The sequence below is a fragment of the Leopardus geoffroyi genome, chromosome E2 (genome assembly GCF_018350155.1).
Source record: "Leopardus geoffroyi isolate Oge1 chromosome E2, O.geoffroyi_Oge1_pat1.0, whole genome shotgun sequence".
NCBI lineage: Eukaryota > Metazoa > Chordata > Mammalia > Carnivora > Felidae > Leopardus > Leopardus geoffroyi.
The window spans coordinates 47,557,868-47,582,656 of NC_059335.1; the positions used below are offsets into that span (position 1 = coordinate 47,557,868).

The 24,789-nt window shown below is 37.0% G+C and overlaps 1 protein-coding gene across 2 annotated transcripts in view; it reads left to right on the forward strand.

Moving 5' to 3' along the window:
- Nucleotides 1–24,789, forward strand: part of AP1G1 (adaptor related protein complex 1 subunit gamma 1) — a 79,609-nt gene that overhangs the window by 13,442 nt on the left and 41,378 nt on the right. For both annotated transcript variants that reach the window (XM_045443375.1, XM_045443376.1), the window contains exons 2-3: nt 8,234–8,437; nt 21,743–21,867. In XM_045443375.1, the coding sequence (XP_045299331.1) occupies nt 8,237–8,437; nt 21,743–21,867 (326 nt within the window). In that variant the 5' untranslated portion in view covers nt 8,234–8,236. The remainder of the gene's footprint in view (nt 1–8,233; nt 8,438–21,742; nt 21,868–24,789) is intronic.

A 24,789-nucleotide genomic window follows, 5' to 3' on the forward strand; every position in this document is an offset into this window, starting at 1 on the left:
CCTGGTCTCCACCCTCCTCTGTTTCCCTTTCAGTTTTCTAATTTGTAAATCAGAACCTGCAAATAGAGTAAAGTGGATGTTTTCATATGTTGATGTGATGCTCTCTATACTGCTGCATGACGTTATAAAAATAGGTTTCAGATTCTCAGCTATGTTTAGCTAAGTCATCACTATAATCATATTCATACTTTATTTTTTAAAAAAGGATAATTTGTTATTGTTAGCAATAATGTTTAAGTTACTGTATTTTAAGGAATCTTGTGGTTTTCGAGTATTTTGAAAGGCAAGTAAAAACTCTTAAAATAAGGAAATCCTCAACATTGTAATAAGAGCAAGTAGGTTGTGTTTTCCAGGTTACATATTCTACAACATTCGCTACATGGATTAGATATATTTGAATTCAGTTTTTAATATGAAACATTTCAGACATAAAATATATGAAGAATAATAATAAGTACTCAATTATCCACTATCTAGTCTTGGAAATAAAGCATCACCAGTATAGCTGAAGCCTTCTGTGTGTTACTCTGATCGTCATCATATTCCCCTCCCTCCCAGATGTACCACAGTGTTGATCTTTATGCATGTTTCACATGTTCATTTTGTGCATATTCTTACTCTCTTACTGCATTTTTGTATCTCTAAAGAATAGGTTCTTTTACACATTTTAAACCTTTATGAATATTAGTACTGTGTTATTCTGCAACTTATTTTTGCTCAAAATTAATTTATTATGGATAGTTTATGTAGGCAACCATTATGGCCAACATTTATTTATTGGATACAATGTGTGTGGCAATGCGCAAGAAGTTTACATGTATTCTCTTTTAATTCTTGTAGCAATCCTTTGAGGTAGGTACTCTTCCTATTTTACAGATGAGGAAATTGAAGCTCTGGGATGTTGTCATTTGCTCACGGACACATAGCTGATAAGTGGTAGACACTTCAGGGTCATCATTTTTATTTTATTTTTTTAACATTTTATTTATTTTTGAGACAGGGAGAGACAGCATGAACAGGGGAGGGTCAGAGAGAGGGAGACACAGAATCTGAAACAGGCTCCAGGCTCTGAGCTGTCAGCACAGAACCCAATGCGGGGCTCGAACTCACGGACCGTGAGATCATGACCTGAGCCAAAATCGGCCGCTTAACTGACTGAGCCACCCAGGCGCCCCAGGGTCATCATTTTTAACAGTGCTTAGGATCATTGGATAAGGGTAAGGCTGCACAGTCCTCTATCTCGGTTTCTGAAATTAAAAACAAACAAAAATGCCCGGGAGTTCTTCATAATTCTTTTGGTCTTAAAATCTGATTTGACCAGACATGACACTGTAGTAGTTTATTTTTCTCATTTGGTGTGAATATTCATATGTTATTTCAGAAATATTGTTTGGTAATGAAACTGTTGCTCCAGTCATGGTAGGTGAGTTATGACATAAAAGATATGCACTGTATTACTTTTTAAAATTCAGAAAATTCTAAGTTTTGCTCTTAATAGCTTTGGAAAACAAATTGTGGGTTGGTACTGTGCTACAGATCTCTTTCTACATGGGATTTAGGAGTTGTTGAGCTGATGCAGAAAGCACTTAATTTTGGAAAAGAAAAAATTTCTAAGTATATTGAATTAGTTTGGCTGTGAAACAGTTTAGCTTACCCTAAATACAATTTTCTGTTCTGTCATTGGTCAGTAGTTTTTGCTGTTATTTTATATGGCTGGAATTGTAAAAATCTGTTTTCTTCACTAGACTTTTGAGTTCTTAAGGGTAGAGATTACAACGTTGGCAGTCGTCAGCACCTTTTGCAATGCCTGACATAGAGAAGGCTCAGCAAATATTTGTTGAATGAGTGATTGGCACTTTTTGGTATAACATGTTTCCCTGTTACTTAGGTCATCTATGGGATAGTATGACTAATTGAATTGGATAATGCATGCATGACGGTAACTTCTAATTCTGTAGTTTTTGTTCTCCTTTCCCCCTTTGAAATAGATATAAATGATGCTTATGTTGATATCATTTATGGTACTATTTACTCTGTAGTCTAATGGGCCCTGAACTGTTAAACTTTTTTTTTTCTTTTTTTTTTTGATTAAAGACTTTGCAGTTTTCTGAATTCAAGATTCTCAAAATTAATGTCCAATTTTAAAAACTGCGTTTAAGTGCTATGTTTTGAGAATTCCTTTTTATAGTCTAGTTACAAGTCCTTGTCAGATATATGATTTGCAGGTATCTCACTCTGTAACTTGTCTTTTCATTTTCTTAAGTGTTTTTCATAGTGCAAAAGTTTATAATTTTTATGAAATCCAGTTTTAACATTTGTCTCTTATGGGTATGCCTTTGATGTAATGTCCAAGAACTCTTTGCCTAATCCCAGTCAAGAAGGTTTTCTCCATCATCTTCTAATGGTTTTATAGTTGTGTGTTTTACATCTAGGTCTGTGCTTCATTTTGAGTTAATCTTTGTATAAACAGTGAGATTTAGGTAGAGGTTCAGTTTTTTGGCATATGGATGTCCAGTTGTGATATTCATTGAATTGTTCATAGTATCACCTAATTATCCTTTTAGTGTTTGTGATAATAGTCCCTTTCATTACTGATAACTAGTGATTTGTGTTCTTTCTCTTTATCATCTAGCCAGAGGTTTATCAATTTTATTGGTCTTCTCAAAGAACTGGCTTTTGATTTCATTGACTTGACCTTTTTCTGTTTTTTTCCTTCTGTTTTTTAATTTCATTGATTTCTATTTGTCATTATTTGCTTTTTCCTACTTGGATTTATATTTCTCTTTTTCTAGTTTCTTAAATAGAACCTTAGATTGAGATGTTTCTTCTGTTCTTACACAAACATTTAATGCTGTACATTTCCCATTAAGCACTACTTTAGTTGTACTACAGATTTTAATAAATGGGTTTATGTTTTTGTTCAGTTTCATATATTTGCTAAATTCCCTTGATATTTCCTCTTCACCCATGGATTATTTGGGAATGTATTGTTTAATTTCCAGGGCCATCGCAAGTTTTCCCGTTAGCTTTCTGTTACTGATTTCTAGTTTTAATTCTGTTATGGCCAGAGACTGTACTTTATTTTATATGATTTCCATTAATTTAATTTATTAACTTTTAATTTAAAAAAAAAAATTTTTTTAACGTTTATTTTTTTTTGAGACAGAGAGAGACAGAGCATGAACAGGGGAGGGTCAGAGAGAGAGGGAGACACAGAATCTGAAGCAGGCCCCAGGCTCTGAGCCATCAGCCCAGAGCCCGACGCGGGGCTCGAACCCACGGACCGTGAGATCATGACCTGAGCTGACGTCGGACGCTTAACCGACTGAGCCACCCAGGCGCCCCTATTAACTTTTTAAAAAAATGACCAGGACATGGCCCATTTTGTGTATGTTCTGTATGCAATTGAGAAGAATGTAATTCTGTTGTTGGTTGAGGTGTTCCGTAAATGTTGGTTAGATCCAGTCAATTGAAGATGGCATTCAGGTCTTTTATATCTGTGCTGATACTCCATAGTTTTATCATTTACTTAGGTGGCATGTTTAAGTCTCTGTAGTCGGGGGGTTTGTTTATTTTTCCTTTGATAACTGTCAGTTTTTGCCTCATGTATTTTTTAAACTATATTGTTACATACATTTGCAGTTAGGATTGTTGTATTTTCTTGGTGAATTCAGTCTTTTATCATGCAGTGGGAGAATAGAGAGTGACTTACTCCATGCTCTTAGGATCACAGCTCCTCTGGTCAGAGAGAATTCCCCTTCCCTAATTTTTATATGGCTGCCTATTACTGCCATTGCTGTTATGGCACAGCCACTGCCATTGCAGTGTTGCCTAGAGGCAGTGGTGGAGGGAAGGAAAATATAGAAAGCCAAAAGAGAGAATTTCTCCCATTGTCCTTCTTTTCCTGCTTCCTGGATCAGAGACAGAGGGTTTTTCTTAGAGCTCCTTGTCTGTACTCCCTGAGCACTTTTGGGTTTGGGGCTGTCATTGGGTCCAGGCTGGGCAGTACTGGAGGAAGAATGATAACCTCTTCCATTTTGATGGAACCTCAGATTCTCTTCTTTCTGGAATCTGCTTGCTGTCATTTACTTTTTAGCATCCTTGGGTAGCTGTGGCATGCATTTTATCCAGGATTTATAGTTATGGTCAGAGGGAGAGACAGGAGCCTCCATGGAGTATGTTTATTCCGTCTTCCCTGGAACTGGAATTTTTTGTTTCGTTTCTAACTTAGAATGTATTCTGAAATATACTAAACTCTTTATTATGTAAATTTTGTTTTTCATTCATGCCTACTAAGACATTTTTTTTTCTTTTTTTTAAGTCTATTTATTTTTGAGAGAGACAGAGTCAGCGTGAGCAGTGGAGGGGCAGAGAGAGAGAGGGAGGAAGAATCCCAAGAGGGCTCCATGCTGTCAGCACAGAGCCCGACACGGGGCTTGAACCCACAAAATCGTGAGATCATGACCTGAGACGAAGTCAGACACTCAACCAACTGAGTCACCCAGGCACCCCTTACTCTTAAACTTTTTATCCTAAAGTCATTTGTATTTGTAGTCATTGCGAAAGTAGTTCTTCAAGTAGATCTCTAGTTTAGCTACGAAGATTTTAAAAAACTATTTATAAAAAATTTTAAGGATTTAAATGCTTTGTTTGTGGAAGCTTTTTATTTTATTTTATTTTTTTTTCTTTTTTTTTTTTTCAACGTTTATTTATTTTTGGGACAGAGAGAGACAGAGCATGAACGGGGGAGGGGCAGAGAGAGAGGAAGACACAGAATCGGAAACAGGCTCCAGGCTCTGAGCCATCAGCCCAGAGCCCGACGTGGGGCTCGAACTCACGGACCGCGAGATCGTGACCTGGCTGAAGTCGGACGCTTAACCGACTGCGCCACCCAGGCGCCCCGAAGCTTTTTATTTTTAAAAAGCTTCTGATGGGGTGTTTGAGTGGCTCAGTCGGTTAAGCGTCCAACTTCAGCTCAGGTCATGATCTTGCAGTTCGTGGGTTTGGGCCCTGCATCAGGCTTGATGCTGACTGCTCAGGGCCTGGAGCCTGCTTTGGATTCTGTGTCTCCCTCTCTCTCTACCCCTTGCCTGCTCATGCTGTCTTTCTGTCTCGCTCAAAAAGGAACATTAAAAACAAAAAAAATTAAAAAGCTTTTGATTACGAAAATTTTCTAATATATATGAAAATAGAGAATAATACAGTATAATTTAATATGCTCATATCCCTTCAGAGTGATCAACATTTTGCCCATTTTGTTTCCTTTTTTCCTTCCTTAATACTTTTTTCCTCTAGAGTGTTTTGAAACAAATCCTAGCAGTCATAAAATTTTATCTGTAAAGATAATGTTCTTTTTTGAAGTATTAAGAAGAACTCTAGCCCTGGAGTTCTAAGACATGGTTTGTGTGCTGGCTCTGACACTTACCACCTTTGTAATCTTAAGCAAGTTGCATAATTGATTTGAAACGAAGTTTCTTCATAGGCAAAGCAGGTATAATGATTTCTGCCCTTCAAAAGGGTCTGGAACAGGGATACCTAGGTGACTTAGTTAAGTGTCCCACTCTTGATCTCAGGGTGGTGAGTGCAGGTCCCACATTGGGCCCAAAAATGGTCTGGAACAAGTGAAATAATGAAGATAGTGAATATAAGAATGTTCAAACACTAGGCCCTCAGTATTTCTATTAAAAAATAACAGAATAACAGTATACACGTAGTTTTATGTAGTTTAGTACACGTGATCTTAAGAGGGCTAACAGGGAGGAACACAACCAATACCTAGAAAACTTGGTAAATTCCTAATGTACTATCCCTACCTTGAGGAGTGATGCCATAGTGAACTGGTGGGAGTGGTATATCCTCCTGGTTTGTGCGATTAGAACATTGAGAATTAATGGTTTAAGGGTTCTACAGCTTGTATGTACTGAAGATGATGGTAATGGCATCTAATTTTACCATTTTTTTTTAACTTATTGAGGTACAAGATACCAATAAAATGCACTTGTTTTCTTTTTACTGTTTATCTTTTTATTTTTTGAGAGATACGGAATGTGTGTGCGCCCAGGGGAGGAGCTAAGAGAGAGGTAGAGAGAGAATCCCAAGCAGGCTCTGTGCTGTCAGTGCAGAGCCCAATGTGGGTCTTGATCTCATGAAATGTAAGATCATGACCTTAGCCTAAATCAAGAGTCAGATGCTTAATCGACTGAGCAAACCAGGCGCTTGTAAAATGCACTTGTTTTAAGTGTGCATTTCCGTGAATTTTGAGAGAGATCTATACAACCATCATAAACATTTCTATCACATCAGAAGGTTTCCTTGCATCCTAGTTGATCACCATCCCTACCCTCAACCCCAGGCAGTCATTGATCTCTTTAGCATCACTATAGATTAGCCTGGTCTTTCCTAGAGTTTCATATAAGTAAAATCAAAAAGTATGTACTTTCTTGTTTCTTTTTTTTTTTTTTTTTTTTTTTGCTCATCATAATGTTTTTGAGATTCTTCCATGTTGTGTTGGTTCTGTTTCATTCCGGGAAGTATTCGTTTATTATTATTCACCTATTTATGGATGTTGTTTGAGTTGTTTCCAGTTTTTAGTAATTATAAATGAAGATTCTGTAAAGATTTGTGTACAAATCTTGGTGAGAACATATGTTTTCATTGCTTTTGGGTAAATACCGAGTGGATTTCCTGAATCCTATGCTAAGTATATGTTTAATTTTACAAAAAATTGCCAAACTATTTTCCAAAGTAGTCGAACCATTTTGTATTCCCATGAGTGGCTTGTGATAGTTCATTTGTTTTATATCCTTGCCAGCACTTGGTATGGCCAGTCTTTTAAATTTTAGCCATTCTAATACTGTAGGGTGGTATCTCTCTCTCTCTCTCTCTCTCTCTCTCTCTTTTTTTTTTTTTTTTGTTAATTTTTGTGAGGGACAGAGAGCGAGCACAAGCAGGGGAAGGACAGAGAGAGAGGTGGGAAGGTAGGGAGACAAAGGTTCCCAAAGATTTCCTCCTATGTTTTCTTATGGAAGATTTTTAGGTTTGGCTTTAATGTTTAGGTCTGTGACCCATTTTGAGTTAATTTTTGTATATTATGTGAGGTTAGGGTTCAAGGTTAATTGGTTCTTTATATAGATATGTAGTTGTGCCAGCACCATTTGTTGAAGGAATACCCTTTCTCCTATTGAATAACCTTGGCCTCTCTGTTGAAAATCAGTTAAGCTTATTTGTGTGGGTCTATTCCTTAACTTTCTATTTTGCATCATGATCCTGAGTCTGCCCTTAAATTCAGTTCCACATTGTCCTGATTACTGTAGGTTTGTAGTATTTCTTGAAATTAGGTGGTGCAGATTCTCCAACTTTGTTCTCTTTTCCCCTTAATTTTGGCTATTACAGGTTTACCATTATTATTTAAAAATTTTTCGTGAGAATATGATTCTAATAGTCTTATCCTCTGAGATTGGTTTATTATTTTTTTCCTCATAACAATTTTCAAAGAGTACCCAGTGTACCAAGATGATTACTCTTTCTTGGAAGTGTTTAAATCTGATAATTGGTCTTCTCTCCTGATCTCTCATTTTGTTGAGTTGAGCTTTTTTTTTTTTAATTTTTTTTAACGTTTATTTATTTTTGAGAGAGAGACAAAGTGCAAGTGAGTGAGGGGCAGAGAGAGGGGGAGACACAGAATCCAAAGCAGGCTCCAAGCTCCGAGCTGTCAGCACAGAGCCTGATGTGGGGCTCGAACTCACAAACTGCTAGATCATGACCGGAGCCCAAGTCGGATGCTTAACCGACTGAGCCACCCAGGCGCCCCAGTTGAGTTGAGCTTTGATTGTGATCATATTCAGTATCTGATAATTTATTGAGCTCTGTTAACAGTTCAGCAGAAAATAATCTGTCCTCTCTAAGGTTAGGCATAGAAAATATGTCTTTTCTCTTTCTTGAGTAAATATTTGGGTTGAGTTAGTTCTTAACATAGTTTGATACTAATGATGGATTTTACATACTGATATATTCTGTGTCTTATCTTGCTTAATACTTAACATTTTTGTTTATATTTTTTCCAGAAATTTACCGAATTAATGGGTTTGTATGTAATAGCTTTGCTGAAGCTTTATATTGTTGGACTGAGCAAGTCTTGAATTCTTAAAAATTGGAAATTTATGTGAGAAGTTGTGTGAATGCTTTTGGTAGTGAAAAATGTGAACATTTTTATTTAATGTCTTTCTATAAACAGAGGATGCCAGCCCCCATCAGATTGCGGGAGCTGATCCGGACCATCCGGACAGCCCGAACCCAAGCCGAAGAACGAGAAATGATCCAGAAAGAATGTGCTGCAATCCGATCATCTTTTAGAGAAGAAGACAATACTTACCGGTGTCGGAATGTGGCAAAATTACTATATATGCACATGCTGGGCTACCCTGCTCACTTTGGACAGGTAGGCTGGGCTGAGACCACATCTAGCAAGGCTATTCTTGTTGGAATGACAGCTCAAGGAGGGCAAATGTTTCCCCGTCAGTGAGGACAGAATATTCTTGATAGTCTTGTAATCTTATCATTGTGGAACTGAGGGTAGAAGTGAGAAAGTTGCAGACCTGGAAACACATGATACTGCTGTCAGTTGTGCTTTCCATTGAGAATCTCTCATTATATGGATTAGACTATGTTTTGATGGTGGCAGCTAGCTTACTTAAAGACTGACCAGGATAACCACTAAATTGTGATTGGTCTGTTAGAGCGGCTGGACTATAATGAATATTTAAGAAATGTTTGCTAAATGTTTCCTTAATTCTGTGTGCACAGTGATACAAGGAGGAACACTCCAAATAGATGTTTTTAAGTAAAATAAGTTGCCACATCATGGCATTTATGGATTTTGTCCTAATTACTTTGTTACTGGGTTGCTACAGTGACTGTGCCTCCTGATTTTCTAATACACACAAATGCATATTATTAGCTATAGCCAATCTAGGTTTTGAGCATGGTATTTGGTATTCAAGCAAGACGTGCTTTCTTCTATGTTTATACATATGGGGATGGAGTCACAGAGAAGGGTTTAGTGGGTTTTTAATTTCTTATTAATGCCATTAAATTTTATCTTAGATAATTTAAGAATTGTATTACATACTAAATAGTGTTCTTAAGGAAAAGATTGCAAAATTGAAAGAATGTGCAACATTAGGTAGAAGGAGAAAAATACCATCCATGTTTCCATTATTCACAGATAGCTTTTGTTAATGTTTTATTTAATTTATCCAGGAAGATGGCCACATTTATCTTTTATTCAGCTCAGTAACTCCAGTGAAAGGAGATCACCCCACCTCTGAGTTAAAACAGTAATGGGATTGAATCTTATCAGACTGACTTGGGTTAGTTTTATGCTTATCTTTTGCCTGGGAGTGAGATCACCCTCACTAGAAATACATGATTGAGAGTGGAAGACCATTAATTTCCCAAAGGAAGATTCAGGTGTTAGTATTAGAGGAACAGACCAGGTACTAGGTAGACAAAAACAACAGCTATCTCCTCTGAATAAACATGTTATATGTTTTTACCACATCAAAAAGTGATCCAGGTGGTTATACATTTAACGCATGTCATAGTATAAAGCAAACAGATACTCATACGTTTTTGTTGGTTGATTTTAAGTAGAACCATTTGGTTAGATTTATAGAAATCTGGTATGTTGAGCTGTAAAAGATAGTCAAGGATGGCAAGGCGTGGGGAATCTCTTAAGCCCTCCATTCGAGATAACCACTGTTAACATCATGGAGTTAAAGGAGTTCTTTTAAGATCAGTTGTTGAATTTAAAATAATAGGATAGATTTAAGACTGATGATATTTCATTTGTGAAAGAGCAATCTCTATATTCCTAAGAGTCATTTCTATACTGTATGTAAATAAAATATGCTTTCCAGCTTTACTAGATGGCTTTTTGGGGGGCATTCTGGAATTTAATTATTTGATAAGACATTTAATTCTTAGGTGGAAAGTGTTAATACTCAAGGAAACTGTACTAAAATTGTACCCCCCCCCCCAAAAAAAAAAGGTTTTTCTGAGTGAGAATAGGAATCCCACTTTTAAGTCCCTTAATCTATTTCCTCTTGGAGTAAATCCTGGCCCTATCCAATCTTGCCCATCAGAATTTTTTTATAACATACCCATAAAAAGATTCATATCTCGGTTCTCTCACCTGCATGTATGAATCACAGTACTATTTTCACTTAACTATGTGTAAAAACAGCTACCATTTATTGCATTTTATTTGTTTATTTTATTTGCACTTGTACTGTTCATTATGATAGCTAGTAGCTGTATAGCCACTGGTCTTTTGAAATGTGGCTCGTTCAACTGAGGCGAATATTAAAGGAAAATAAATTTGGGGGGGATATTGATGCAGTTACTGGAAAACTTAAATGTTTTAGACAACTTGAGTATGTGAATCTACTTTATCAATTGTACATTTAATGAAGTCTAAATACAGTTAAAATATTTTTGATGGATATATAGTGTACATATTGAGATGTGCTGTAAGTGTAAAATATATACTGTATTTAGAAGCCTTAGTACAAAAGAAAGCTGTAAAATATCTAACTAATAATTTTTATGTGGATTATATGTTGAAATGGTATTTTAGATATATTGGGTTAAATAAAATATATTATTAAAACTAATTTCACCTGTTTCTTTTTACTTTTTACTGCAGTATCTAGCATGATACTGTTCAATAGAAATAAAAATATGAGCCAGATATGTAATTTAAAATTTCCTACTAGCCACATTTGAAAAGTGTTTTAAACTTTACAATAAAACCCACAAGGTGGGTAATATCCTTATATTGCAGATGAGAAAACTGAAATTCAGAGATTGACTTGTTTAAATTCACACAGCTAGTAAATATTAGGGAGAGGATTAGAACTCAACTTTGTATAACGCTAAAACCTGTTCATTCTTTGGATATAGTTTAAATATGTTTCTTAACTATTTATTTAATTACTTTAGTCCTGACTTGCTGTACAGAAGATTTGAGGTAACATACATGACCAGCGTCTGTTTAAAAAACAAAACAAACGGGGCGCCTGGGTGGCGCAGTCGGTTAAGCGTCCGACTTCAGCCAGGTCACGATCTCGCGGTCCGTGAGTTCGAGCCCCGCGTCAGGCTCTGGGCTGATGGCTCGGAGCCTGGAGCCTGTTTCCGATTCTGTGTCTCCCTCTCTCTCTGCCCCTCCCCCGTTCATGCTCTGTCTCTCTCTGTCCCAAAAATAAATAAACGTTGAAAAAAAAAAAAATTAAAAAAAAAAAAAAAAAAAAAAAAAAAAAACAAAAGGATGGTAGAAAATAAGAGTTGGGAAAAGGAAGAATGCAGAACCCAAAGCCACTGTACTTGGTGATGGTGAGGCAGCTAAGGCAAGAAAAAAAATCCAGTTACATGGTTGTTACAACCAGAATTTAAAAGCACAGCTACAGGAACCATACTGCCTGGATGTGAATTATGGCTTTGTTACTTTACTATCTCTGATTTTTTTTTAATGTTTATTTTGAGGGGGGGAAGGGCAGAGAGAGGGTACGAGAGAGTCCCACGAGCCATGACCTGAGCCAAAATCAAGAGTCGGATGCTTAACTGACTGAGCCATCCAGGCTCCCCTCCTGTTGGTGATTTTAAGCAAGATCTTTAACCTTTCTTGTCTCAGTTTCCTCATCTGTAAAATGGGGACAATTTTCATACTCTTTTATAGGATTATTATTATGAAGATTAATAAATTACTAAATGTTAAACATTTACGCTTTCTACATAAATAATTCAAGTATTACTGATTTTACTATTCCCTCAAGGACAGCAAAAAAATTTCTTTGAAAAGTCACTGGATTCTGGGGCACCTGGGTGTCTCAGTCAAGTGTCTGACTTCAGCCCAGGTCATGATCTCACAGTTTGTGGGTTTGAGCCCCTTGTTTGGGCTCTGTGCCAACAGCTCAGAGCCTGGAACCTGCTTTGGATTCTGGGTCTCCCTCTCTCTCTGCCCTCCCCCCTCTCAAAAATAAATAAATATTAAAAATTTTTAAAAGAAAGTCACTGAATTCTAAAATAGATTTTTATTTATTTATGTATATATGTTTGTATATAATCTCTGCACCCGTGTGGGGTTCAAACTCATGACCCCAAGGTTAAGAGTTTCATGCTCTTCCAACTGAGCCAGCTAATTGCCCCTAAAATAGATTTTCTTATGTGAGTCTTTTATCTAGGAGCCTCTTGGTAATGTAAAACAGTGTATCTTCAACATTTTTACAACAAAAGCCATGATAGATTTCCTGTATGGTTTGTAACCTTTCATGTGTTTGGCTTAAACACAACCTAGAAATAAAGTTGAGTTAAGAGGTGGGAGTAAATGTATGGGAGTAAAAAAATGGTGGCTTGGGGGCCAAATTCTTCCACAGATGTGTTTTGTATTGCAGAGTACATTAAATTGTTTTGAATTTGCTGCCAATGTAAAAATCAAGGAACTTATCATAGAAATCTGGATTTCTGGTTCCTCTTAGAAATTAGAGGATTTTACAACATTTTGAACATTTTCCCAGAGCTCTAGTAGGCTGGTGACCTTCTCTAGGTGGGGCTTAAATTCTCTATTTCTTCCCATTTCCAGCCTGGCCTGCTATACCCAATTATCTGTCTACAATAGTCTTCCTTTCCATCAATAGAGTATTTATAGCACTCCACTTCCTTATGTTTTTTAAAGTTTTACAGTGTTCTCCATAAGGTCTTACACACTTTTGGTGAAATTTATAGGTTCCTTGGAGCTCTTCTTCCTATTGCAAATGGCAGTCTTAAAAGTTGAATAATTAGGGGCGCCTGGGTGGTGCAGTCGGTTAAGCGTCCGACTTCAGCCAGGTCACGATCTCGCGGTCCGTGAGTTCGAGCCCCGCGTCAGGCTGTGGGCTGATGGCTCAGAGCCTGGAGCCTGTTTCCGATTCTGTGTCTCCCTCTCTCTCTGCCCCTCCCCCGTTCATGCTCTGTCTCTCTCTGTCCCAAAAATAAATAAACGTTGAAAAAAAAAATTAAAAAAAAAAAGTTGAATAATTAGGTTTTAGTTATACAGAAATATATCATTGATTTTTGCGTATTTCTCTCCCTAGCAACATTATTGCACTTCTAAGAGTCCCTGTGGACTTCATTGTTTCCATATAGTCGGTGCTGTTGTCTGTAAATAATGTCAGTTCCATAAGTTTCCATCCTTATCCACATTTTTAATTTCTTTACCACACTGTACCTGTAGTATAATGGTGATAGTAGGCATCTTTGTGTTGAGCACCCATAAGCCCAGATTGTGGTCTCCAAATACCCATTTTACTCTAAAAGGGCCAGGACCCATTAGAAAGATGGCTGATCCGAAATCTGGAGCAGGAGATACACAAATTAAGCCTGAACTGTCTTACTGTGCCAGAGAACAAGAAAAATTACAGAGGTCGTATTAAAAGGATTTAGTAGCCACCAAAAGTGGCTTTTTGTTGTGCCCCCAAATGAGAAAATTTGAGCATTAATAAGGATAATAATAGTAGTTGGAATATACCAAGTAAGTTTATATCAGTTAGTTTATATCAGTGAGTTAATAATTATTAAACAAATTATAAAACAAACTCCATTGGTCATCTTTGGAGGATACTAGGTACTCATTTTGAAAACTGACATTTATCCTGCCTTTGCTAAACTTTCTGAAGGAACTATTGTTAACCCAGTGGTACATATAGAGAAGTTGCTCCTTAGAGGAAAAGTTTAATAAGTAAATAAAGAATAAAATAATTAGAATATTACTATTTTGCAATCCTTGATGATCTTCAATGCTAATATCACAAATGAGAGACAACCACCAGGAATAATTATATATTTCCTGATGAAAGTTTATACCACCACCTATGAAGTGTATTTGCTAAATGGAAACAAAATAAAAACTGAAAAACCTGAATCTGATCAAGAATCCTTGTCTATTTAAAAAGGGACATTTAGAAGAGTGTTCATGGCAGCATTGTTTCTAATATGAAAATATTGGGAACAATCTATGTGTCCACAAAAAATAGGTAAGTTGTGGTATATTCACATGTGGGATACTGTATTAGCAATTAATATAACTGAATTAGAGTTTCTTGTTTGGATGTGAGTAATACTCAAAGATCTTGAGTGAAAAGAGGAATATGGTATGATACTTAATATAAACCGTAAAACATTCAAAAACAACCAACATGTGTAGTAAGGACATACGGCATGGCAATGCAATGATGAACAGCAGTTTTGAGTTTTGGTTACTTGTGGGATGGAGAGAAGGAAAGAATTGAGGCAGAGTGTATAGAGGGCTTCCATTGAATTTGTTATATGAAAAAATGTAAAAGTAAGGGTAAAATGTTAAGAGTTGATAAAGCTGGTTGGTGTGGGTTAGGAGTGTTAACATGATTTTTGTGTATTTTGGAGTGAAATATTTCATAATTTTCTGAAGAAGAGAAATGGAATGCAATAGCACTGTGTTAAATGTTTTATTTCTCCCCCTCTGCCGGAAGAATGAAATAGACTGGTCTCAAATACGGATTTTTATGTTGCCAGACTACATAGTGGTAAAGCAGTTACAGGGTCAACTTTTAAATGTGTGTGTGTTTGTGTATAAACTAGAAAGTTTTTTCTGAATATTGAAATAAAGGTAGCTTTTTAAAATACCTAACCAATCAGTTGCAGATCCATTAATGTTTATGTGTATCTTTCTATCATGGTGATTGTTTACATCATAAAGCTCAAATGTTAAATTTAAAAGCAAATGTACATGTGCATTTGACCTTGTGGGAAATTGTTCTGAAGGCTAACAAAATAGGTGCAGCTTTTTTCTTAAAGGGCAACCAGATTAAATGTTGATAAAGGGCAATATTTGTACTTGTAGAAAAATGTAACAAGGCCAGAAACCTTTTTAAAGAAAGTGCTTTGAAATTTGGAGAAAATTGAAACACTGAGTTATCTGGAAAATGTTTATAAAAATCAAATTGTCAGGCTTTACCTGAAACCTATTCCATCAGGATGTTTTTGGGGGTGACCTACCTATTTCAAAACTTTCCCAGGTGCTTTTGATCAGTCATGTTTGGAAACCACTTTCTTAAGGCATTGTATTTATTCCAGAGGGAGCTGGTAACTTCACTTTTTTAGGCTTGTTGCTAATGGCTGCCTGGAATGTTTCTGCTGAGAAAAATTCTTAGGCCACTTTAAGGATCAGCTGTAGAGAATTAGTGACTACTGTATTTGCCTTGAAAGCAGGGAGTGGAGGGCAGTGTTAGGGTGGTCTTTCATGACATGGCCTGATTATCTTAGTGATGAGGAAACTGAGGCCCAGGTTGTTGAAATAACTTGCTTAGGTCTCTTAAACTAAACCCAGGATTATGACTCTAAATCAAATTGCTTCTTTCTGTTCCACTATGTGTTACATAAAGAGAGTGGAATCTTTCTCTGATGTTTTTTTTACTGTTTCTAACCTGAATGAGTGCCCTTTCTAATTTGTTTTCATAGTAGCTTGTGCATAATTGTCACAAATATTTATGTAAATAAAATATATAAGTATATAAATATTCATATTTATATATATGTTTCATAGGATAAGTATATATGTATCACACTTATGATATATATCCAAATGTTGGTTTCCTTTTGTGTGCCTTTCTAACTGGGTATCTGTGAGAATGTCTGATACATTGGTACTAGTTTCGTAAGCTAGTAATTTATGAAATTAAGCAAAACCATAGCATCTCAAAAACAATTGGAAAGTAAATCCTGTATAAAGAAAATCAGTGAATAGCTGAGAGTTGCCACAATAAGACCTTTGGGATGGAAGGTGGGGGGGGAGAGTGAGAAGGTTGTTGTTGAAAAGCCAGTGGTATTTAAGAGTGTTGTTGACAAGAAAGACACTGATAGTTAGTGAAAAATACAAAATAACTGCCAGTGGAAAAAAACATAGCCATCATGGGGATTAGAGATAAGGAATGGACATACTTCTTAAGCTCCTGCAGCATTACAGGAATAATAGAATAGCACAGTAATCCTTCATCATAAATTTAAGTTATTTAAAACTGATTCTTCCCATTTATTGAGTTGTATTTTCATAAGATTTTGGTCTTAAATTTTCAAAGTCGTTTTCATAAAACAATTCCAAGACTCAAGTGCTTTGTTGTTAGTTTTTCAAATCACATATTACTCAATTTTGGAGAGGGAGTAATTTCCCTAGGTTGTTTTTTCTTTTTAATTATAGCATTAATTTTTCTAACCATAGTTGAAAGTTCCCTTCATCCTGCAGTTTTAAACTTTTTCCTCTATTCCAATATTACTTATATTATGAATAGATAACGGTAGTTCATTGATGCAAAATTTAAAAGATACAAAAGAATAGATAGTGGGGGCGCCTGGGTGGCTCAGTCAGTTTAGTGCCCAACTCTTGATTTCGGCTCAGGTCATGGGCCATGGGATCGAGCCCCTTGTTGGGCTATGTGCTGAGTGTGGAGCCTGCTTGAGATTCTGTCTCTCTTTCTCTCTCTCTCTGTCACCCCCCGCCTCTAAAAAAAAATAAATAAAAAATAAAAACAAAGAAAGAATAGAAGATGAAAACTCCACTTTCTGTCCTCTTCCAGTCACTTAGTTTCCTTTTTATAGGCAACCATCTCTTGTCTATCCCTCAGATATTTTATACATCTCCAGGCAATGGAAATGTCCCCTCCACTGTAAAATATATATTGCAGCACACTGTTTGCACTATCTGCTTATTAATCTGTTTTGAAGATTAGCTCATATCAATATAAAAAAGCTTCCTCCGTTTTTCCACCTCTTTGGACATACTGATGGTAGTGTATCCAGAATTGTAGTCCACGATGTTTATGAATCATAATTTATTAAGCTGATGCCTTATTAATAGACGTTTATTTCCAGTCTTACTGTTTTTTTAATTTTTTAAGTTAAAATTTTTTTTCTAATGTTTATTTTTGGGAGAGACAGCACGAGTGGGGGAAGAGCAAAAAGAGAGAGAGGGAGAGGGAGACACAGAATCAGAAGCAGGCTCCAGGCTCTGAGCCGTCAGCACAGATCTGGATGCGGGTCTCAAACCCACACTTTGAGATCATGACCTGAGCCTGATGCTCAACTGACTTAGCCACCCAGGCACCCCTTAAATTTTTTATTTTAGGTTGACTCCACACCCATTGTGTGGAGTCTTGAACTCACAACCCTGAGATGAAGAGTCTCATGTTCTACCAACTGAGCCAGCCAGGTGCCCCTCCAGTCTTACTGTTTAAAGTAATACTACAATTGAATAATACCCATTATTTTGCACATGTGTGAATGTAAGTGTGTAAGTTCCTAAATGTGGAATGGTCAAGTCAAATGATATGTGTATTTGTAATTTAGATAGGCTAGAACTTTCTCACTATAGCTTGTGCCAGTTTATGTCCAATCACTAATGCCCTCACACTGTTATAACTGTGAAGCTTTGTTAATAAAATAGGTTAAAAAGTAGCATTTCACTATGGTTTCAGTCTGCATGTCTTTTCTAATAACTTCACTGAGGCATATTTTGTATCTCATATAATTCGTCTTTTTCAAGCGTACAGTTCAGTGATTTTTTTAAAAAGTAAATTTACCTAGTTGGGTTTGCATTTGTTTTATGAGATTGAACTCCATTTCATGTTTGAATTATTTTTGTTTTCTTTGAACTGTCCATATTTTTTGTCCATTTTCGTACTGAGTTGTTGGTCTTTTTAAAAATCAATTTGTCTTTTGGGGCGCCTGGGTGGCGCAGTCGGTTAAGCGTCCGACTTCAGCCAGGTCACGATCTCGCGGTCCGTGAGTTCGAGCCCCGCGTCGGGCTCTGGGCTGATGGCTCAGAGCCTGGAGCCTGTTTCCGATTCTGTGTCTCCCTCTCTCTCTGCCCCTCCCCTGTTCATGTTCTGTCTCTCTCTGTCCCAAAAATAAATAAACGCTGAAAAAAAAATTAAAAAAAAAAATCAATTTGTCTTTTAAAAAATCAATTAGGATTCTGTTATATAGGATTTCATATCTGTGAAATGGGTTGCAAATATTTTTTCCAATTTTGTCATTTGTCTTTTGACTTGGCTTACAGAGTTTTGTGTAAAAAAGCAAAAGTTATTTTTTATCTCTGTGGTTGTGTGAATATAAAAGTTAAACTCTTTACTGTGGTCTTAAAGCATATGCTAGATTTGTGAGTTAGCAGTGTTTAGGTGAGATTTTTCAGGTAGCTTTCAGTGAGTAGTAGTTCTGAATTTGAGGTTGTTACCTAAGAGGCAGAAGCATTTAATTGATTTTACTATTTTTCTTCTGTAACTCACATGAGAATTGTGGTTTTAGTGGTTGCTGCTCAAAAATGGATGCCCTTCCCTCATATTTACCCCAAACCCCATTGTACACTCCTCCTTCCTTTTTCTTTTTCAACATCTGAAAACTTAGATACTATTCTTAAAGATGAAACATGGTACTTTCTCAGCACTATTGCTGGCCTCTGATGCCTAAGTTTAGATATGATCAGAGTTAATCCTTCATTGGAGCATGTTTTTAAAATGCCATTTCCAGTCTGTAATCTTATATTTCCTCTCAAATTTGCCATCTTCAGGGGCGCCTGGGTGGCGCAGTCGGTTAAGCGTCCGACTTCAGCCAGGTCACGATCTCGCGGTCCGTGAGTTCGAGCCCCGCGTCGGGCTCTGGGCTGATGGCTCAGAGCCTGGAGCCTGTTTCCGATTCTGTGTCTCCCTCTCTCTCTGCCCCTCCCCCGTTCATGCTCTGTCTCTCTCTGTCCCAAAAATAAATAAACGTTGAAAAAAAAATTAAAAAAAAAAAAATTTGCCATCTTCATAAAGTAAGTGCTTATTCTTGGTGCAAAGTTACTGTACCAATGGGGAATATTAAAAAGAATTAATTATGTGTCCCTTTAAATTGTAGTTTTTGTTTTCACTGTTTAATTTTTAGATAAGTTTTAAACAAATCCTGGGGCGCCTGGGTGGCTCAGTCAATTAAGCGCCCTACTTTCAGGTCATGATCAGGTTTGTGAGTTCGAGCCCCGCATCGGGTTCTGTGCTGACAGCTCGAAGCCTGGAGCCTTCTTCGGATTCTGTGTCTCCCTCTGTCTCTGGCCCTTACCCTCTCTCTCTCTGTCTCTCTCTCTCTCAAAAGTAAAATAAACATTAAAAAAAATTTTTTTTTAAATAAACAAGTGTTACAAAAAGCAACAACTGTACTCACTAGTCACTGATGACTTTTACTGTGACTGTTTTAAAACTTGGCCCTAAATTGGGGCGCCTGGGTGGCTCAGTCGGTTAAGCAACTGACTTCAGCTCAGGTCATGATCTCACGTTCAGTGAGTTCAAGCCCCATATCGGGCTCTGCTGACAGCTTGGAGCTTAGAGCCTGCTTCGGATTCTATGTCTCCCTCTCTCTCTACCCTTCCTCTGCTCACATTCTGTCTCTCTCAAGAATAAATAAACATTAAAAAAAAAAAAAAACTTGGCCCTAAAAAAATACAAAGTAGTATTAATATATAAGAGTAAAGTCTATCTTCCTCATTAGTTCGTCTTAATACAGAATTTTTAGATAATTTATTTGAAGCATGATTCAATAAGGATGATAAAAATTTTAGTGATACCTGATTATTAGAACTTTTCTTCACTGCTAAAATATTCATTTATAGGATTATTGAATGGGAAGGTTAAAAAAGCCTTCTATTTGAAAAAGTAAGGTGTTCTGATAATACTTTAGCTTCTAATTTTCTCATTCACCTCAGCAGTAATTTTTCTGCTGACATTGTGAAAATGACTTTCGTCTTCTATTTCAGAAATTGTTTTAAAAAATTTTTTTTTTTTAATTTTTTTTTTCAACGTTTATTTATTTTTGGGACAGAGAGAGACAGAGCATGAACGGGGGAGGGGCAGAGAGAGAGGGAGACACAGAATCAGAAACAGGCTCCAGGCTCTGAGCCATCAGCCCAGAGCCCGACGCGGGGCTCGAACTCACGGACCGCGAGATTGTGACCTGGCTGAAGTCGGACGCTTAACTGACTGCGCCACCCAGGTGCCCCTGTTTTTTAAAATTTAAATTGAATGCATAGAAGGAAATGAAGGGTTGTTATATAATCTTTGTCAGTTTCAGAAGGCATTTCAGTTCCCCTTTTGGATCCTGGTTCTTCTTGGAGACTTCTGTCATTTGTTGATGGTGGTATAGCCATTCTGCTAACTTTAGGTGCTTATTCTTTTTTTTTTTTTTTTTTTTAATGTTTATTTTGAGAGAGAGCGGAAAGGGCAGAGAGAGAGAGAGAGAGAGCAAGTGAGAGGGAGAATCCCAAGCAGGCTCCATGCTGTCAGTGCAGAGCCTAACGTGGAACTCAGTCTCATGAGTCGTGAGATCCTAACTTGAGTCAAAATCAAGAGTTGGATGCCTAACCGACTGAGCCACCCAGGTACCTCAACTTTAGGTGTTTCTAATGCAGATACACTGAGAGAGCAATTTTTAAATAGCTTGAAACAGTTCTGTGAATTTTTTTCATTACTCAATTTCGCTTTTGAACTTAGAGGCAAATTCAGATGGGGAGTAGTCTCACATGATTTTAGACTGTTGTACGCAGGTCTGCATTTGGGCCCCTTTCCTTGGGATGAAATGATTCTAAATGGGAACATAGTTCACAAAACTCCTCTTGGAGAGCCTAACTTACGTACACCTTTGGAAACCATTGCTATAGAAGGAATGTTTGGCCTTTTCCATGTTAGTTGATAGTTTGATAAAGTATATCGAAGTAGTTGTGACATTCAAGAAAAGCTAAGTAGAGAGACAAACTGTTTAACTACAAAGACTCTTAAGCTCTGAGGATTTTTAATAGTTATGTAAAGAAGAAATCGCGTAAGACATATTAGGTTAATTCCACTCCAGAGAGTTCCTCTGGGTTTTTTTTCCCCTCTATATTTTTATTACTCATATCCTACTAAACTCTCACTTCTCCCTACTACATGGCTCAAGCCCTAAATGTAGCACTTTCCCCATTATATTAAAGTTCGTTGTTCTTTCTTGTTGTATATTCCTGATTTTTTTTAAAGTTTATTTATTTTGAGAGTGCACACATGTACGTTTGTTGGGGACAGCAGAGAGGGAGGGAGGGAAAGAGGGAGAATCCCAAGCAGGCTCCATGCTGTCAGTGCAAAGCTCCATGCCGGGCTCCATTTCATGAACCATGAGGTAGTGGCCTGAGCCAAGGTCAACAGTCGGATGCTTAACCCACTGAGCCACCCAAGCACCCCTATTCCTGATATTTAAGGTAGTGTTTGGCAATTTGATGTATTTCCATTTACTGCGTTTTTTGATATTCAAAATGTGAAACAGACCTTAAATATACACATAAGTTGAGTGCTCATTTAGTACAACTTGGGGATTAAATTAGGAATTGGGTTTATTAATATTTTATTGTAATATTTTACTAGTTAGTATTTATTTAAATCTGTGGAACTAAGGTAAATCTCACAGATTATTTGGATAGCAAATATCATAGGACCTTGCTGAGATCTATTCTAAAACTTGGTAGCTATTATCAAGATTTCCAAAGATGTTAGTATTTCCCTTTTATTAAGGCAGTTTGGTATCTATTTATTTTAGCTATCCACTGACTCTGGGTTAAAAACATTGCTTTCCTGATTGTGGTAGCAATTTCTTAATTTCTTTTTCTTTTCTTTTTTTTTTTAATTTGCAGTTGGAGTGCCTGAAGCTTATCGCCTCTCAAAAATTCACAGACAAACGCATTGGCTATTTAGGGGCAATGCTGCTGTTAGATGAAAGACAAGATGTCCATCTTCTCATGACCAACTGTATCAAGAAGTAAGTCTTACCTTTCCTTCTTTTAAGGACCTCTTTGTGCTTTTAGGTTTTTCTTATAATACCAAGAGTTTCTGTTTATTGATTTTATTTATCATCTAGAATATGTTTGGGGCACCTGGGTGGCTCAGTGAGTTAAGCATCTGTCTCTTGATCTCAGCTTAGGTCTTGATCTCAGGGTCATGAGTTCAAGCTCTGCGTTAGGCTCCATGCTGGGCATGAAGCCTACTTTAAAAAGAAAAAAGTATGTTTGAATTGCTCTTGTAGTTTATATGTAAAGAGGCTAAGCAAAGGTTTAAACCTTCCATAGGGGACAATTAAATAAAGGTGTTGCTGTACATCTTTAGGCATAGGAACACAGTTTAGCAATGAGACAAGAATTTAGGCCTTCATAGAATAGAAAAAGCATTGGTAAATCACAGCTTTCTTATATTTCCAGGACCTTGAATACCATGAGTAATGAAATGTTACATTTATTAAAGAATTACCAGTGTATGTTCTGAGTAAATACTATTTAAAGATAAAAATAGAGGTCTTGCATGTCAGTGGTCTAATCCAAGATTTCAGTTGCATGAGGTTATACTTAGTCCTGTGAATTTTTGTGAATGTCTTTTTTTCTCTAATGGATGCTTGGCTAGTCCAATTATGTTTGTTCAACTTACAAATTGAGGAATGCTTACTGTTTGGAGAAATTAGAGTAACCAAGCAGGGAATTAGCAGTTTTTCCCTGCATCCTTCTTACAGCAAATATCTGTTAGAACCTTATAAAAGTTCTGAGGGCCTTACTGGCTAACGGTACTTTTTGGTTTGTTTTAGTTTGATTTTGCTGTGTCAATTCATAGTTACTCTCCTTTTGTAGATTGCTTTTTCATTTGCAGTATTTCTTTATTTGATAGAAAGTAGAAGCAGGGGGGTATCAGCGATCAAATTTATAGATACTGAACTCTTATACTTTTCTGTGGTCAGTAATGACCTACTTTAAAATTTCCCAGTGTGGGGCGCCTGGGTGGCGCAGTTGGTTAAGCGTCCGACTTCAGCCAGGTCACGATCTCGCGGTCCGTGAGTTCGAGCCCCGCGTCGGGCTCTGGGCTGATGGCTCAGAGCCTGGAGCCTGTTTCCAATTCTGTGTCTCCCTCTCTCTCTGCCCTTCCCCCATTCATGCTGTGTCTCTCTCTGTCCCAAAAATAAATAAACGTTGAAAAAAAAAATTTTTTTTAAAATTTCCCAGTGAATAATGGAAAATTCCAAAATGAGAATTATGATTTGGTTGTAAATACAGTGTGTATAATGTAAATACATTGAGTCTGTAAACTTAATTTTGGGAGAATCTTGTTTTTTGGCCTTGAAATAAACATTGCTGATGAAAATACCAAGTTGATTCATTTATTCAACAAATATGTATTGTATACCTTTTGCATGCCAAGAGCTGCTATAAACTCTGGGAAGGGAGAATGAAAAAAAAATGGACCGAGATCCTTGGTGTCATAGAGGTTACATTCTACACGAATCTTGCATACATTTTCTCTGGAGAGGTCTCTGAGAGTTTCTTTAATTTTTGTTCTTGCATGCTCTGTTGACCTTATTACTTAAGCCTTCAATCACATGCTGATGATTTGGCAGTTCTATTTAGCAGCAAGTTCATATTAAAGAGTTAATGTCAAACTCAAGTATAGGTTTATAGCTTGATAAAAGTTGAAGATTGAGGCACATAGGTAAAGAAGAAACCTTTCTTTTAATGAAACCTAGACAAGCTCCAAGTGAATGTGAGAGAATTAATTGTTGGGAATTGATCTGGCTGGCACTCAGTCTAAGCTCAAGTTAAAGGACTTTGGATCATTTATTTTTGTTTTTTTAAAACATTTGTGGGGCGCCTGGGTGGCGCAGTCGGTTAAGCGTCTGACCTCAGCCAGGTCACGATCTCGCGGTCTGTGAGTTCGAGCCCCGCGTCAGGCTCTGGGCTGATGGCTCAGAGCCTGGAGCCTGTTTCCGATTCTGTGTCTCCCTCTCTCTCTGCTCCTCCCCCGTTCATGCTCTGTCTCTCTCTGTCCCAAAAATAAATAAACGTTGAAAAAAAAAATTAAAAAAAAAAAAAAAAAGAATTACTCACCATGATCAGGTGGGATTTATACCTGGGATGTAGGGCTGGTTCAATATCTACAAATCAATCAGTATGGTACATCATGTTAATAAAAGTATAAGAACCACATGATCCTCTCAATAGATGCAGAGAAAGCATTTGACAAAATACAGCATCCTTTCTTGATAAAAACCCTCCAGAAAGTAGGGATAGAAGGATCATACCTCAAGATCATAAAAGCCATATATGAAAAAGACCCACTGCTGATACCATCCTCAATGGGGAAAGAATGAGAGCTTTTCCCCTAAGGTCAGGAACACAAACAGGGATGTCCACTCTCACCACTGTTATTCACCATAGTGTTGGAAGTCCTAGCCTCAGCAGTCAGACAACACAAAGAAATAAAAGGCAACCAAATCGGTAAGGAGGAAGTCAAACTCTGTTTGCAGACGATGTGCTACTCTATATGGAAAACCCAAAAGATTCCACCAAAAAACTACTAGAACTGATCCATGAATTCAGCAAAGTCGCAGGATATAAAATCAATGCACAGAAATCGGTTGCATTTCTGTATACTAATAATGAAGCAGAAGAAAGAGCAATCAAGGAATTGATCCCATTTACAATTGCACCAAAACCCATAAAATACCTAGGAATAAACCTAACCTAAGAAATACCTAGGAATAACCTAGGTGAAAAATTTCTGCACTGAAAACTATAGAAAGCTTATGAAAGAAATTGAAGAAGATACATAAAAAAGGAAAAATATTCCATGCTTATGGATTAGAAGAACAGATATTGTTAAGATGTCGATACTACCCAACACAATCTATACATTCAATGCAATC